This window comes from Phodopus roborovskii, unplaced genomic scaffold (assembly GCF_943737965.1).
Source record: "Phodopus roborovskii unplaced genomic scaffold, PHOROB, whole genome shotgun sequence".
NCBI lineage: Eukaryota > Metazoa > Chordata > Mammalia > Rodentia > Cricetidae > Phodopus > Phodopus roborovskii.
The window spans coordinates 3,580,192-3,597,616 of record NW_026126622.1 but is presented as its reverse complement, the minus strand read 5'-3'; the positions used below and the strand labels follow the sequence as shown (position 1 = coordinate 3,597,616).

At 47.1% G+C, this 17,425-nt stretch overlaps 1 protein-coding gene across 1 annotated transcript in view; it reads left to right on the top strand.

Moving 5' to 3' along the window:
* Aldh1a3 (aldehyde dehydrogenase 1 family member A3) overlaps nucleotides 1-11,412 on the top strand; it is a 30,985-nt gene extending 19,573 nt beyond the window's left edge. The window contains exons 9-13 of the mRNA XM_051206447.1: nucleotides 107-291; nucleotides 4,421-4,585; nucleotides 5,834-5,991; nucleotides 7,091-7,165; nucleotides 11,306-11,412. Of these exons, the coding sequence (XP_051062404.1) occupies nucleotides 107-291; nucleotides 4,421-4,585; nucleotides 5,834-5,991; nucleotides 7,091-7,165; nucleotides 11,306-11,378 (656 nt within the window). The 3' untranslated portion in view covers nucleotides 11,379-11,412. The remainder of the gene's footprint in view (nucleotides 1-106; nucleotides 292-4,420; nucleotides 4,586-5,833; nucleotides 5,992-7,090; nucleotides 7,166-11,305) is intronic.
* The last annotated feature ends 6,013 nt before the right edge of the window (nucleotides 11,413-17,425 follow it).

Below are 17,425 nucleotides of genomic sequence, written 5' to 3'. Positions count from 1 at the left end.
TCAGTCATCTGGGGCCTGTTTTCTTGTGGGGGCAATTAGAGTTGCAGCTGTCGCCAGGCCTGCTGTAACAACTTAATCGCTTCCTCTTGCCTCCCTCGGCCCCTAGTGGACTTGGCGGTGGAGTGTGCTCACCAAGGAGTGTTTTTCAACCAAGGCCAGTGCTGCACAGCCGCCTCCAGGGTGTTCGTGGAAGAGCAGGTCTATGGGGAGTTTGTGAGGAGGAGTGTGGAATATGCCAAGAAGAGGCCAGTCGGAGATCCCTTCGATGCCAAAACGGAGCAGGGGCCCCAGGTAACCCACCAACAAACACCTCCGTTGTGGGCTGAGCAAGGCAGCCTCCTCCAAGGAAAAGAGCTAGTGTGTTGTCTGTCACTCAAGACTTTCATGTAGAAATGATGAACTTGGTTTTGTCAGGAAACAGAGCTGCAGCCATGGGGGAAAGGGAGGAGCCAGGGGGTCCAGGGCACAAGGCTGTCCATCCATACCCTGTCTTCTTGATATGGTGTCCTTCAAACCCTGGGGATAGGTCACATAGAGAGTTCCCTGAACCCTGCAGAAGAGGGGCACAGCCAGGGCAATGACTGACAATTCTTGACTCGGGGGCCCTCAAGGCCACATGTATTATAGGAACCAGAGGGCTATGGCATAAGATAACCCTCAGGAATCAGAGGGCAGAGAAACCTAGGGATTGAACTATTATATCCTGGGCAGTGGGAACAATTTTCTGCATGCCTGGTTTGGGAAGCCTGGACAGGATGCAAATGGCCATAACTGTGAAACTTAATAGCATTTTGTGAAGGGCACATCCTGTGTGGCTTTCTGGCTAATGATGAGTGAAGCCAGTGGATGGATATTCAAAAGGGTAGCCTGGCCATCCCTGCACTATTGCAACAGAGCTCAGTGGCACCTCTTTGCCTTTTGCCTAACTCCTGCTCAACCCTCTAGTTTTTAGGCATATCTGTAACAAGCACTCTTTCCCACCTGCTTGGTCCCACAAATAAACACACAGACACTATATTAATTATGAAACTGTTGGCCAATGGCTTGGGGTTCTTTATTGGCTGGCTCTGTCTTAATTATTAACCAATAACTATTCGTCTGTTTATTTCTACATGGTCTTGGCTTGCTGTAGAATGCCTCATTCATCTTCTCTTCCTGGGCTCACATCATGGCTCTTCTCTGCCTACACCTGCCAGAATTCTCTTTGTCTGGTGGCCCTGCCTATCCTTCCTGCCTGGCCACTAACCACATAGTGTTTTATCCATCAGCCAATAAGAGGAACACATACAGAATAACATCTCCCATCATATATCCGTGACTTACCAACTGCTGTCTATCCCAGATGTTCATGGTTTACCACTGAGTCGGCACCAAATGTTTACACAGGAAGCTGCTAAGCTCAAACTAGGCTCTGTGGCTTTGTTCCTTCCAGCCCTTAGTTTCCTCATCTGGGAAATGGGAGTCATAGAAGGTGTCACATCACCAGGAAGTACTCAGCAGAGGAATAGATTTATTCTAAAATGGGAGAAACGCTGACTGGCAGGTCTCTGATCTAGGAGACATGCACATATCTGTGTGATTTCAGGGTATCTCAGTCGGTTTTGCTGAACCATCCTGTGAGGATGCTGGCCAGGAAAGAGGTAGAAGGGAGATTTCCTGGCCATTGCAACATCAACCCTGACCCCAGTCCATGAGCCCGTGGCCCTGGTGTCCTCTGTCCCTGGCAGGGAAGCTGTGCATATCCCTCATCCCCAACCTCAATCATAAACTCTGAAGTCCTGACACAAGGTAGTCCGTGGCCTCAGTGCAAACAAGGCCACAGATCAGTATTGAATCCACAAGTTTTAGAGTTAATCTAGAATGGGTGGGAGACACACTAAGGACCGCTTTTTTTCCTATTGTTTCCTTCCTTTTCTCCCTAAGTCTCCAGTGTGGATACACAGGCTCTTCAGGGAGTGGGTGTTCATTCCCCCTGAGCTAGGCAGAGTCCCTTTGGAACTCACTTACACTATCTATCCTGGACGTTATGTTAGGATCCTGGCGATAGCCTTCCTCTTTCCAAGACCTTTAAGGTTTTACTCTGCGAGGGTGTCCAGCTGCCTAAACATTCAGGCCTGTGGAAGAGCTAGCTGACCTAGATCTGGGGCCAGGGCTGGAGACCTCTTGCTGGAATGCTCCATCATCTTTCGGGTTAGCTTGGCAGACAAGCAAGGAGGCCACCTGGCCTGCTCGGGATCCGGGGGCGTCCTCTGTAGAGCAAGCAGAGCCGGGGATGGTCCTGTGGGAGCCATCTTTTCCCACTTCTGGTGCTGAGCCCTGCCTTGTCATTTCCCTTCCTGCAAAACCCTCTTCCTGTGCTGTAGGCACCAGCTGACATTTCATGGATGGCTATTAGATTTAAACAACATGTTTATGAGGGTTCATGGGGGCTGGAGTTTGGGTGTGGAGGGGCTCTGACAGGGACCCAAGCTGCCTGCAGGGAAGGTGGGGTCTGTCAGTATAATGTAGGTCCAGCCCGTCGAGACCTGAGGCCTGAGGAAATTGCTCCAGTGAGCTATGTGGGCCCCCTAGGAGGAGAGAGGCTTCATAACATATGTTTAAAAAAAAGTTTTAAGTAACATTTATTTATTTAATTTGTGCTTGTATACCTTTGTGTGTTTGTGCTCATGTAGTGACCAGAGAGCACCTTGACAAGGACAGCTGTCTTTTCCCGCTGTGTGGATCCCTTGCCAAGCCCAGGATTGAGCTCAAGTTGTCAGGTTTCACGCCAGCACCGTTATTTGCAGAACATCTCACCAGCCCCATCTGGAACTTTTAAGCCAATATGTGGTTCACCCAGAGAAAGGCTGACAGAGTGTGGAACTGCATGTGTTTAGGTTTTTCTCCTTACTTTTTGTGGGTGTATCAGCACACCCTAATGGCCTGTAGGACTACAGTGAGGGGTTCCCCCAGATCCACCCCACCAACACTCATTCTTACCTCTCCCCACAGTGTAGGGGTGTCCAATGGTCTTTATTCCTGGCATGCCCCTCCAGGATTTCCTTCTAGGTGGGCAAGCAAAACTGATTAGGCACTTGGATTTCTTCCCCATCTTTATTAGAAAGAGATCATGCTGGCCCTACCATTTGATTCTTTTTTTTTTTTTATTGTTCCTTAAAAAGAAACTCAAAGAACTTTCTTTACTTGGAATAGGTTTATTTACTTTTTATCCTTTTTCTACAAGTGCATATTTGTGGGGTACGCATGTGTGTGTGCAGCTATGTTTACATATTGTGTGCATGTACCATATGTTTGTGTGGAGGCCAGAGGTAAGGTCAGGTGATGTCCACCAAAGTTTTTGAAAGGACTATAGGTATGGTTCACCACATCCAGGTTTTTCTATGGATTCCAAGATACAAACTCAGGTCCTTAAGTTTTACCGACTGAGCCATCTCCTGGGCCCTGAATGTTTTTCTCTACTTAATGTGATTGGAATGAAACCAAATCTCCTATCTAAAAGCCTCAGGAACAGCAACAGCATCTGCTTAAACTCTGTCCCTTTCAGACTGGGAGGGAGGGAACCATCAACTGGGTCATGATAAGAGTGTTTGGATTTGAGGAAGAAGGCTATGAATGAAGACAGAAAGAGCACTTTCCACGTTGAACCATCCCCAGGAGGGGTGGCCTTTTGACAGAGGGTTGAATTCTGTGGCCTGTACCTGGGTGTTCATCTGTGGTCTGTGGCATAGGGTACCTTGGAACCAACAAGGCAGTAGCAGAGGGGTTGAACCTTTCTGAGTTAGTTTCCTTCCAGCCAAGAAACAGCACCCATCCCCTACCATGAGGCTCACACTACTGTTGGCAGGGATGCTGAATCAAGTGCTTAGCCCTTGCTCCCTCCTCTGCACTCTGATAGGATAATTACAATAAGAAACACCCCGCCCGCCATCTATAGTGCACAGGTAAATACTGGCACCACTAAACTTGGATTTTAGACAAACTGAAGTCATCTTAGTTTAAGTATATCCCAAATGTTGTTTGGTGTGTACTTATACTAAAAGCAATCATGTGTTACATGTATTACATGATAGTCAAATTTAGATGGGCATCCTGTGTTTTTACCCATCAAATCCAGTAATGCAACCATTTCAGAATCCATTTCATCCTTACTCTTAACCTGACAAAATGAGATAGGGAACTGGACATGTGAATAAGGCCTCAAGTTGAAGTGGGTGAGAATAGCTAGCTTCCCTGTGGCTCCTTGTTCCAAAGCATCTATGTTTGTGCATTGGAGGACCATCTATCTACAAGGCTGTCTGTTTTCTGGTCTAGGACTTGACAAGGACAGGACAGAGGATTGCTGATGGTGCTGAGGGCCTTTGAAGACACAACAGTCCCCTCCTTGAAGGAGGTGGTTATAATTCCCTTCTGTGTTTTGCAGATCGATCAAAAGCAGTTTGACAAAATCCTTGAACTGATCGAGAGTGGGAAGAAAGAAGGGGCCAAGCTAGAATGTGGGGGTTCAGCCATGGAGGACAGGGGGCTGTTCATCAAACCCACTGTCTTCTCCGATGTTACAGACAATATGAGGATTGCCAAAGAGGAGGTAAGTATGGCTATAACCAAACCTGGGACACCAGGGGTCCTTCAAAGAATTCTTCTGAGGCCCCAGGAATCCCAGAAGCCTTTACAGGGTAGCCCTGATGTCCTTTGGGGTTCTGGTGCCTCCAGTGAACCCCAAAGCCTGCAGCAGCTACAGTTGTTCCAACCCCATTTCCGTCCTTGCTCATGGTGTCTGGCCAGCAGCTGTCCATCTCCTTCCAACACATGCGCAGCCCAAGTCCAACATCTCTTAGCCTTGTGTGTGTTACCAGGCACCGAGCTATGGATTCAGGACCCGTGGCTACTTCACACTCTTCAGATAGTTCTTAAACAACAAGTGTCCCTCCTTGGGGAATGTGTTGCGGCTATACTTCTCATTGACCTTTTTGCCACATATGTTCTAGAGAATGATGGAGATTAAGCAGACCCCCGTCAGCATAACTCTTCCTTTGCCTCTCAGCCCTAACATTAGGCACATGGTGGCTGTTCCTGCACAGAATCAGTAGGAAAGGACTTTGAGGCTGAGTGACTAGACCTTCAAGAATGGCCATGTAAGGGGTGGCCGCAGGAAGGAGGGTCTCTAGTACTTTCTCCTTGAGATATTGAAAGGTGCCCCACATCTCTGTGGCAGTACAGACAGAGCTCAGGTCTTCATGCTCCTCTTTTTAAGATTATTTCACTGCTATTGCTGTTTTGCACACACTTCTTGATGAAATGTCCCAAGAAGCCATTTCTAGAGGCTGCATGCCATCCTGGTGTGTGATCCCACCCATCATTCAATCAATCACAAGCTCCCTTCAGAGTTCTTCTAAATGGGCAACCCCGTGGCTCCTCTCCTTGGCTTTTTTGCTGTGTGACCATCGGCCCGTTCCTTCCCCTGGCATTCTTCATTAAGGGACAGAAAGAGGCACTGGGACAGTGGTACTACACCCTTCTAGAGGACTCTCCAGAGGGCTAGCCAATGGTTTTCCTTCACTACAAGGAGCCTTCCCCAGGGTTCTGAGACTGACAGTTCTCACAAAGAGCGCTAGCATGGAGGGATCATAAAGGCAGTATATATATATATCTGTCTTCCATTTTTAATTCCCTCATTCAATTTTCAGCCATCACATAGTTACAGAGGTCTTGGGGGCTCTTGTCTTGTGGGGAGGAACTCTGGAACTATGGGAAGGCAGAAAAGCTGCATCCCTGATCAGGGCACACAATTCCACCCTTACAGGCTTCCTACTACTCTCCTTGTAATTGATTACAGATTTTCGGACCAGTGCAGCCAATACTAAAGTTCAAAAATCTCGAAGAAGTGATCCAAAGGGCAAACAGCACTGACTATGGGCTCACGGCGGCCGTGTTCACCAAAAACCTGGACAAAGCTCTGAAGCTGGCTTCTGCGCTGGAGTCGGGCACAGTCTGGTAAGCCAGGCATGGGTGCTGGAGCATCTGTGTTGTCTAAGCCGCTTGGCTTGCTAGCTTCATTTTCCTTTCATTGGCAGAGATTACACGATGCACTCACACTGTTTGCGTGCCTTGGTGACCATCCTCTGAAATGGGTATCCCATGGCCGGGAGTCCTTAATTTTTCACATGAAGAAATCAGGGCATAAAAAGAGATGGAATGGCTTGTCCAGCATCACACAGCTAGTGCAGCTGGTCCTTGGTGTTTGACTGCGGAGAGTTCATTCCTTGCTGAGGGACCGAAGTCTATGGCCACTCAAGTCTCTCCATGTGCAGACAGCTTAGGGACATCCTCGATCTTGCTTGTTTATTATGTATTTATATATTTACTTACCTATTTATTTGTACCACACTGGCACTCTGGCCCAGGACCTGGAATATACTAGAAATGCATTTTATCATGAAAGTATGCCCCAGTCCCTCCTGCATACTTCATCTATGGGCTTGGAGACACCTAGTACAATGCTGTGTTGATACTTATTGTACTGTACTGTTTAGAGAATACTGTCAAGGAGAAAAACAGTTCTGCACAAAAATTTGGGCCTGAAGTTAGTTGCATTTGAGAGTTCAGAACCTATATTTATCAAGGGTCACGGGGCATAGCTCCAAAGCCTGAACCTTTGACAAGTGTGTCACACTACCTCTCTGATGTTGTCTCTGGCGGATTCTAAAGACAGCTCACAGCTAACCTGCCCAGTATGGACATTTACCTCTGATCACGGATAATTTTGCAGATTGGATACTTGTACCCATCTTCCAGATGAATGAAGTGAGGCTCAAAGAGGTTGAACAAGCTTAGAATCTAGGAAGCAGAGCTCTGAGGTCAGGCCTGCATCATCTCACAGCTAACCCCTCCCCTTGCTCTCTTCCTCTGTATATCCCAACTGTAGTTTCTGGCAGGGAGAAAGGAAGCAGGAGTAAAGAGCATAAGGGGTATGCTGGGATCCAGTTATGGAAACTTTTCCCAGAGGCTGCGCATTGGGTCTCACTATGCCTCCATCCCAAGATGCAGGCCAGCGTTCCCCAGGTAACCAGAGTGCCTTTTGCCCTCTCCCTAGGGTCAACTGCTACAATGCATTCTACGCACAGGCTCCATTTGGTGGCTTCAAGATGTCTGGAAATGGCAGAGAACTGTGAGTGTTTCTGGCCCTCACCCTGCCCTCTTCCATGAAGGCTGGTGGTCCCTCAGCGGAGGCTGTTCAGGATCTGTGCCTTCTTCCCTCCTCCCTTCCCAACCTTTCCCCCCACCTTAGCCCCAGTACCAAACTGCAGCCTCACCTTCTTGCCCTGCCCAGTGACATCACCCTAGGGACATTCTACAGTTCTTTGGCCTAGGCTAGCAGGGGGTTGGTAAATGAGGGTCTTTAGAACACACATCTCCACTTTGGGTAGAGAAAACAGACTGGCTCAGTCAGTCTCTGAACATACCGTGGGTGTCTCTGCTTACTTCTGGGTACTTTTTTGAGTGGCTGTGCTGTGCCTACATGGCCTCAGCAGAACAGTCAAATTCCTCTGTGTCTCTTTCCTGTTTGGCCTCCTAAGATTCATGGATGGGCCACATTGCCTCTGGCTGGGTGGAGTGTCCCAGGGGATACTGGGGACGCTGGAATCTCTCTCTATCCCCCCTTACAGCTGTCCTGAGTTTTATTAGCCAGTGTGAACAAGCATCTTAGTAGGCTCAATGTTCCTGGGGAGCCATCTGTGACAACACCCCAAGGCTGTTCCTGGACCTTGCTGAGGACTCATGTTCTCCTTTTGTTTAAACAGTTTGTGTCATTTATACACAAATGCTTTATCATCTACAGTTGCACTTGTAGTCAGAACAGACACTGGGCACTTTTTCTCAACTTAGGCCTTAACGGGGACACTAAGCAGCTCTGCTTCTAGATTCTTGAGGATATTACAATGGGGAGGGACTGTCTTCCTCTGGCTCTTGACTGGTCTACATGGAATTGGGCTCTTTCTCCACCTCAGCTCTGTTCAGACCATCTTCGATTCATGACAGGTGATCTGCACACATAAGCAAAAACCACAGAGTGTCCTTTGGTCCCCTTCTTGGACCTATGACTGGTTCTGCTACAATAACTTGCTGATTCTTGTCCACAAAGTCCTGTGGCAGGAGCTTGGTGCTCCATTGGCAGCCTATGGTGTTCGCCATTTTGGAGCTTCTACTTCATGGCCTGTCAGAGGAGCCTTCCAGCCAAGGGTCACCCAAGTTCCTTCCAGGCTCTTCCAATAGTATCAATGCTGGTGACAGCTGGCATTTGCTGAGCACAGACCCTAGAAGGTTTTGTGAGAGCCCATGAGAGGGGATAACAGCTTTCAGGGATGAGGTGGATCCAGGAAGCTAGTGGGTCATAAGAGTTAAGAGTAGGACTAAAGAGGTGGCTTGGCCATTAAAGGTTAAGCTCACAACCAAAAGGACAAGACTTAAGAGTAACCCTGGCATCCTGGCCTTGGGCTTCCAATAGCCCCAGACTTGCTAGGCAAAGGCTACCTGTGCCTTGTGGTGTTTTGAATTTTGTTTGGGGAGATTTGGTTTTGTTTTTACAGTACTAGGAATTGAACAGATGTCATCCATCATATGAGGCAAGTTCTCTGCCACTGAGGTAACCCTCCCCTAGAAGTCATCTCTGTAAATTACTTCAGATGAAGCCATGAGGTCACTTGTCTCCTCTGGTGCTCTGTCTTCAGGCAGGTGGGTGATGAGGACTAAAGACTCTAAACCTCTCACAGCCCAAACCTTCTAGAGGCTGGGAGGCAGAAAGCACCCCAGTACCCTAGGTGAAGGTCATTGGGAGGACACAGGAGACCCCTGCTGCCTGGCCTTCCCTATGCCTGGTACAGACTCACCTGCTAAGCTCACAGACCTTGGTCATGTTTCATCTAGATGGCTGTGCTGGGGACTTCCTTGAATGTCTGGGGTTTTTTGTTTGTCTGTTTTGTTTTGATGCTTGTTTGTTTTTTATTCATCTTTAGCATATATTTTCTCAAAGCTTTCTTTGATGAAGTATTTTCAAATCATTCATAAGGTGCCTAGAAACTGGTTTGAAAATCTATTTCTATTTTCAGTTGTTTCAAATTAATGTCTCCTTGTTGTGACAAGTTCCCCTTTCTATGCTGAAGCACCATGAGGTGAATTTCATGGTTTTCCCCAAACTGGTCGCTGGGGCTGGGCTGGTTACTGGCTGCACACCCGCCAGCCCTTCCAGGATGTGTTTCTGGGCTGGCCTTGGATGGAGCCCAAAAAGTCTATTCCTCTTGGTGAATTACTTCCTAGCTCTTTGCTTTGCAGTGTAAGGCATCCAAGCCAGGAAACAAAAACTTGTACAACAGAGATGGGACAAGGTCAGACCTTCCTCCCTGACCCTTAGTCCCACTTGTTAAAAAACGCTCATTTTATTCATTTCCTCGTTTGTTCACATGGCAAATATTTGTTTTTGGTTTTGTTTTTCTAAATTAAAAAAAGCAATTTTAAATTAAAAAAGATTTTTAAAAATGTGATGGTAGAAACAAATATAAACCTAAAACCAAAGCTTCTGGAAAAAGCACTTGGTCTGGCCTGTCTTGTATAACTCTTCAAACTTGACCTTGACCTCCCACCCGGCCTTTAGTCTCCTGGCTGGGTCTCTAAAGACATTCTTGCTAACAACAGTTTGTCCAAGCAGACCCTGTGGGCATTAGGTGAGCACAGTCATACACTTTCACAAAGGATGTGAGCCTTGATCTCTTGGCGATTTGCCTCTTGCAAATATTTTCTGAGCATCTTTACTACTCTAAGCTTGGTGTTAGGTTCTGGTCATTTGTCAGGGAACTGTTATCAATCCTTGTTGCCATTGATATTCTAGGGAGGCTTATTAGGAGGAAGGCTGAGCTCCCAAATGGCCTTGGTTGCCGATGTAGAAAAGACTGGGTGATGGGTTGAATGAGGACAGCAGGAACTTGAACCAGAACAACAGATGAGGAAATAGAAAGAAGAATGAGGGATCTACAGTCTGTTTCCTGCAAGAATGCTGGCTGACACTTCCGAACTTGTTCAACAGGAGCTAATTCGGGAGGATTTTATCCCTTTTCCTTACTATAAGATTGATAAACCACCAACACCTAGAATTTTTGCAAAACAATACTATTTACTTGTTTTGTAAGTTTATAGTGAATTTTATGTGGATATGCATAAACCCACTCATTCTTTTCTGTTTACTAATGTGGAAGTAGCCCACTTTTTGCCCTCAAAGATGGGTTTGAATATTCCCTTTTTTAGTAAAAACCACCTAGAATGCTAGTGTTATTTCCATGGGCATTTAGCATTATTGTTGTTATTGTTGTTATTATTATTATTATTATTAACCCTGTTTATAAGCTTCCTTGTGTATAAATATATATGCACTTAGGGTGGTGGTCTTCAGAATGAATTCCTAGAATTCAGTGCTTGGTCACACGCAAGTGTCTCTGTGTGATTTCACTTGCCTTTACGTGTGAGAATCAAGCATCCCTTTCACACTAACTGGAATTTACACATCCTTTTCCTGAAGAAATGAGTATGTCCTTTGTAGATTTTTCCATTTGGTTGTTTGTATTTTCCCTGTTGCTTTATAAGAGCATTCAGTACATTGATGAAAGCAGCACACCTCCTTAACAGCAACATTGCTCATTTAGCAGGGTGAGTGGTCCATGTGACTTCTCCTAATTGATGTAACTGAGCAGGTTTTCCCACAGCACAGTTGAAACAGTCTCAGGAATTTCAATCAACTTGACTCATCCTAAGCCCTATTGCGTTTTTATACTCAAGCAGGCAGCAGGATCACCCAAGGAACTTACTGGAAACAAGCTTCCTAATTCCACCAAGGAAATTTCTGATACCATAAATAAATGGCTTTTCTAATGGTGGTGGAAACTTAGTGTCTTAGATGGCAAAACATGTGACAACAATCTCTATAGAATAGGTGCAGCTCTCCGTGAGCCACCTCCCTGACCCAGAGGACCAACCTTGTGTTTGTTCTGTTGTTTTCATTTTCATTGTCCAGAAGCAAATCCTTGGTTCTTTTAATGTCTTCAAAAGCCTCACACACAGGAACTTAACACTTAAACTCACATTTCCAGTTCCTGCCACTCACTGAGTACATCATAGTGCCTACTGTCCCCACTATAGTTAGGCACCTCATTGCATCCTGCTGCATAAACCCAAACTATGCACCAGCATGCTCAGGCATTAGAAGAGTTTTCCCAGAACCATGAACCGACAGTGTGAACCTGCCCCCTTCCTTTCTCCACAGAGGTGAGTATGCTCTGGCTGAGTATACAGAAGTGAAAACTGTCACCATCAAACTCGATGACAAGAACCCCTGAAGGACAGACTGCATTCTTCCACAAAAGCTGGACAGCTGTCTGTGGCAACTCCAACTTGCAGAGTGACAGTGCTCATCTTCCCAGGACCTTCTCTTCTGGACACTCGGTCTACTAGAGTTTAATGGTTTTGATTTTCCTCTCACACTCATGCTTTAGGGACCAAATGGTGGGTGGCTGGATGCTATGTGTGACACTGCAGGCCTGCCTGGGGAGGAACTGGTATCCAGCTGTGACTTTGCCCTTAGTCTAAGTGTGAGACACAGCAAAGACATCAGGGCTCTGTTAATATGAGATGGCCTCTGGAGTGTCCCGCAGTTATTTTAAATGCTTTGCTGACCTCGGTAGGAATGTGAAAGAGCTCACTGCATGTGCCGCAAGCAGATCTGCTCTCCCGGGCTCCTCAGGGTCACCTGTGCGTGGAACAAGTCCCTCCTCATTCTGAGGCTGAAATGGGTCTGTTCACAAGCAAAGGATCAGTGTTGGTATGAAAGGAGGATTCCAGGGGCCCAGTGTGGGGAGTTTAGCGGAAACACATGCCAAGGAAAGGCTCCAGAAGTCTTTGGTCAGTGGGGTGCTGGACCTGAGGGCTGCATATTGACACTGACTGTGGGATTCACCTTGAAAACAACCCTGACTTTGTAATGACCAAATCAACATCCCAAAGAGTTTGCCCTGTAGTTATGAGATAGTCAGCCATAGCCAAGGTTCTTCTTAGTCAGAGAGCAGAGAACATCCTTAGTGTCACCTTTGCCACTGAGGAGTCATTTAAGAACTACCATAGCAGAGCAAACCCTAGGCGATCAAGCCGTACATTTGACACTTGCAGCCATTATTCACTTTTGCAAATTACCCATTGCTACCACAATCAGTAATGAGTGCATCCACTTCCTTTTTTTTTTCTCCAGCTCCATTACCCGTTTTAGATTGGTAAAGTACACGCCACTGAGAGCCAGCTGCCACTGCATAGCTCTGTAGTTGAAAAAACCCTGTTTGGATTTTCATTTCTGACTGATTAACTTATAACACCTGGATCCCACAGGGGACCTGGTCTCTAGCCAAGTAACCTGGATATTTCACTCAACACTATAACATTTTTCTTTTCCTCTTCTTCGTATCCATGTAATAAGCAAATTTCATGTTTCAACTTGGAAAACTAAAACCATTCACATAATTCTCTAAGAATAGAAGCAAACCCATTGGGTTGACTGCTGTTTGGATCCTTTTACTGTCAGCAACATGCACCCCTCCAACTGGCTGTGATGCTTACACTTAAGGTTTAAAGTTGGACTGAGCAAGAGTGAAAACGAAGCCTCATATCAGCACCGGTGTGTGCACAAATAATAAGATGTGAGAACTGGGGCTCTCAGCCCTGGGGGAGACAAGCAATTCACCCTCTTTCCCCCCTCAGCACTTACACTACCAGTGACTGTAAATCAGAATGTGGCCTCATACACTGAACTTTCAGTATTGCAATAACTCCAGGCACTACCCTTCACCACAGTACATTAGAGGGTTGCTGTTCTTCCATTGTACAATAATGCCTTTAATATGAAATGTTACATTATTTATAATTGGTATCATCAATGTATCTTTTTATAGCTGTAAGTACACAGAGGTAGTATATTTAACCTTCTGTAATATACTGTATTTAGAAATGAAAAATCTATATAATGTTAGATTTCACTTCTTTAAGGTTTACCCCTGTGGTATGGTTTTTTAAATTGATTGGACTGGGAATCCTGATCCTAACTTCAGATCTTGTGCAAGCAATGGCAAAATAAAATTGGTCATTTGAGAAACATTCTTTTTTTTCTTTCACTGAAGGACTAACAGGATTTGAATTCTGTGGCAGAATCTTCTCTCTGAAACTTCTGTGGCTTTTGGTAAAGCAATGGCAATAATAAAATTATACTCCTTTAGTCAGTCACACACAGGGCTTCTTTCCCTGATGGGGATGTCCATTTCTATAGTCTTGGATATTGAACAGCATGTGCCTTACAGGCTAAGCATAAGCCTCATTTTAATCATAAAGAGATGACAATTGGTACAGAAAATGAGGATTTGGGGGAAACATCTTGTCCCCAAGTAGTGACCATGCTTTGTTTGTTTGTTTGTTTTCTGTGCCCTTCCTCTATGATGATCTAACCGCCAAGAAATGTCGGTCACCTTGCTGTGACCTGACATGATGCTGGAGAGGAAACTTTCACTGGACTTGGGTAGGTCTGGGAAGATCAAACCGTGAACTCAGGTTGGATGAGACCTTTCTTCATATGCACTAGGGCCTGTGTATCTATGAACATTTCATTTCTCATGTAAACGTGGGACAGATGATGTAAAAATTACATTTTATGTTGTTTGACAAATTAGAACATGACTGTCCAGAGAGACACACCATAGACAGTAGATGGGATGGGATGTGTTTGTGTGTATAGGGTGTGTGGATGCATGTACATGTGCACTTGTATGCCCGTGGTTGGGTGTGCTCTGAAAGGATACACCTTGGGGTGCTCCAGCTTTACCCCTTGGCAGGTGGTTGCTTTGTAATGTTCACTCCTGAATAGAATCCATGCAGCAGACTGCGCTCGCAGGTGAAGATTGGGGGGGTTGTTTACAGCCTTGTTGAGGGGATATCCAAAGGAAGTGAGGATCTGGCTGAATAAAGACAAACATCAAAAGACAAAAAGAACAGTTAGCCTCCTCGGTGGAATGTTCATTCAGAGCAGTAGATATCTGACCTGTTTCTGACCATGGTCTACCAGCTGAACCCTGTTGGAGACAGTCACTCCAACCTCAGGCTTCTGAAAATCTTGGAGGGATGCAAGCAAAAGCAAGGACACAGGTCTGTGGGAATGAAAAAGAAATGGAAAAGGATCTTAACTGTGCTGTAAGAGTCTTCCTTCAAAAACTTGTGACTAATGCACTCCTACTGGGTAAGCTGAACGCTGGGATAAGGCCATCCATGTATTTTTTCTGCATTGGGCATTTTTCCTAGCCTTTTCCCAAGCTTGTTTAAAGAGGAAATTTTCTTTCCACAGTTAAGTATTGGCAACACAAGGGCCATATAGTGTTTGTCCTGGCACTAGGCATATATTTCCTTCTAGTAACGCTAGGTGGCAGCAATGTATGCTCCGAAGGCAACACCAAACCAAGCTCATTCACACTGCTGATGCCACGCCTGCAAACTATTAGGGACTTTTCCTAGTAGTCATACTGCTGCCCTTGCTAATTGTTCTGAGTACCTGGGAGGCAAGGACAGTATTGCAGAACTGCGCCTGCTTTTCCTGCTTTTTCGGAAGGGTGTTAAGTGGAGGGAAGGTAGAGAATAGGAGAGCTGCAAGGTAGTTCCCTAAGTAAACACTTGCAGTGCTCCTGAAGTTGCTCTGGCTGCTTGCTTTCTGTGAACTGGTAAAGAAGGCTATGGCGATCTGCCTATGTGCGTTGTGCCTGGTCTCAGGAATAGTCCTTGTTATCTTACCACAGAACCACTTTTCTGCAAAGGACTGTCCTTTCTCAGTGAAAATCAGAGCCGAATCAGAAGCCGGTCGGTCTGTAGCTTAGTTAGCCATGAATGTTTAGCCTGCGTCTGGTTATTATCCTAAGTGGCATCAACTGGCACAACATTCCACCATGTTTTACAACTCACCACCACAATCAGACAGGCGATGTGGCATGCGCCTGTAGTCCCAGCTACTCCAGAAGCCAAACATCTAAAAAGATTCACCAACTAGTAATATCTTTGCAAATGTCCATAATTAGGTTAGCGAACTAGTGGCGGAAAGGTGCAGTGTACAAACAACTTTTAAAAAGCAGTTTCTGTACTGATCCCTAGAGACCTGCACACACAAAATATTTCTGTCCTTTTATGCTTACAGCTAGAGTATATGGCCAGCATACAAGATAGAGTTTAGTCTATTACCAAGGCAGAAAAGGACAGGCTGAGCAGAGAACGAAGCAATCTTGTCACTGTGCCTGGCCCCAGGGAAGACAGATGGGCATCCGAACCCCAAGAGGACCCTACAAAATCCCAGGGCCCTAGCGTCTACCCAGACGCGAGCATTGAGTGAGCTAGGTCACCGACATCTAGCAGCTAGGGAAACGGAGGAAGGCCATCTGGGGACCGTGTCCTCATGTGCGAAGGCCGAGGGCAGCCGACCCTCTGGCCCGGCCCCGCTTCCGCGCCACCCACCCTCTCCGCCCGCCAGGCGGCTGCAGGATTGAGGAAGTGTGTCTGGCCCCGCGGCGGCCAGAGCCTCACAGGGCAGAGCACTGCAGGCCTCGGCCCGCCGGCGTCGCCGGCCCGCCGGTGTCGCCGGCCCGCAGCGCCCGGACCCCGCTGCAGCAGGTAAGTGCTGCTCTGGCCCGCGCCCTGCCCGGGGACACGACTGAAGCGAGCGGCCTGAAAGCCAAACTTCGCCCGCGACCCCCGGTGGTGTGCTCAGCTTCCCGCGTGCAGCCGCGGCCGCCTGCCCTGCGCCCTGCGTCCCGCGCCGCTGTCCCCCCCGCCCACGCTCCGCTCCCCAGGCCGGCACCCCGCACCCCTGGCGGTCAGGTGCTCCGGACCCCGGCCTGGGCCAGATACTCCCAAGTCACAGCTCTGGGGGCACCTGGATCTCGGGGCGACCCTGGTCTCCTCGCTGCTTCTTTGACTGCGCCGCGACCCTCGCCCCTTGAAGGGTTAAGCGGGTGCGGTGCTGGAGCCCGGGAGCCGGGAGACCCCGAAATCCCGCGCGGGAGCAGAGCGGATTGGGGGCGGGGAGCAGAGTTCAGAAACAAAAGTAGGAAACACCAAGGCGGCTACAAAGTTCTTTTGCGTTTGAAGAAAGCCTGACTTTTAACCGAGAGCGGGGATCTGAGCGTGTGTGCGCATGGGAGTGCGTGAGCGCCAGTGGCGGGAGGCGACCGCCGGCGGGTTCTCCACGCGCTGGGCGCTCGAGTGGTGTCTTCCCCTCCTCCACTCCTGGGGCGCGCTTCTCTGTGCTCTCTGTTGTGTGAGCCTGCTGTGGTTCCCAGTGCAGACGAGGGCAGGAATCCTAGGAAAGCAAGGATGGAGAGATTCTTAAGGATGCCAAGAGCCCGTTCAGCCTGGCTTTTTCATAGTTCAAGGGCATTAAGATTTTCTCTTTCTTGCTTTCACCCCTGCAAAGACTGAAGCGGGGTGGGGGGGTCATAAGACTATGTTCTTAGCATATTCTCACCAAATACCCTATTTTTTAATGAGCTGGTCACTGTGGTAGAAGCATTAAAGAGACCATAATATGCACATTTTGAAAAACCTTAGTATTCAACTCTCTGTTTTTCATTGTCTTTGCTCATGTTCTAGAACAAAACAGCACACCAACACCTAATTTGTCCCTAAAGGAAGTTTTAGGGTCAGCTAATCCTCCACCCAGACTTCTACATCTCCTTAATAGCTTAGATATACTACTACTACTAATAATAATAATAATAACAACAACAACAACAACCAACTGGAAAGATGGCTCAGTATATAAAGCACTTGCTGCTGGTCAAGTGTAAGGATCTGAATTCAGGTTCAAAATCTGCATAAAGTCCGATGTGGTAAAGGCTATAATGCCAGCATCTGCAATGCCAGCATGGGAGGTGTAGAGGAGATTCCCTGGGAGCTCCCTGGTCAGCTGACTAAGCATAGGCAAGAATGAAGAAGACACTGGGAGTCTCAAGCATAGTGGAAAGCAAAGACCAGAGGTTGTCCTATGTTTGCACACACACACACACCACCACCACCAACACACACATCATACACACTACACATACCCTAACACACACCATACACACTACACACACAAAATGCACCACACATATACACACCACATCCCAACACACATGCCATATACACTACACACACAAAACACACCACACATACACACGCACACACACACACAACATGCAGAGGATAGAGAATTAAAGATAAGAACCCTGGAAATTCTCTTTGTTTCTCAGTCCAGTCTACTGTCTCCTTGGCTCTGTCCCCCAAAAGTTTCCTGATCTGTTTGGTTCCTTCTTCTCACAGCCTCCTCCATAGTCCA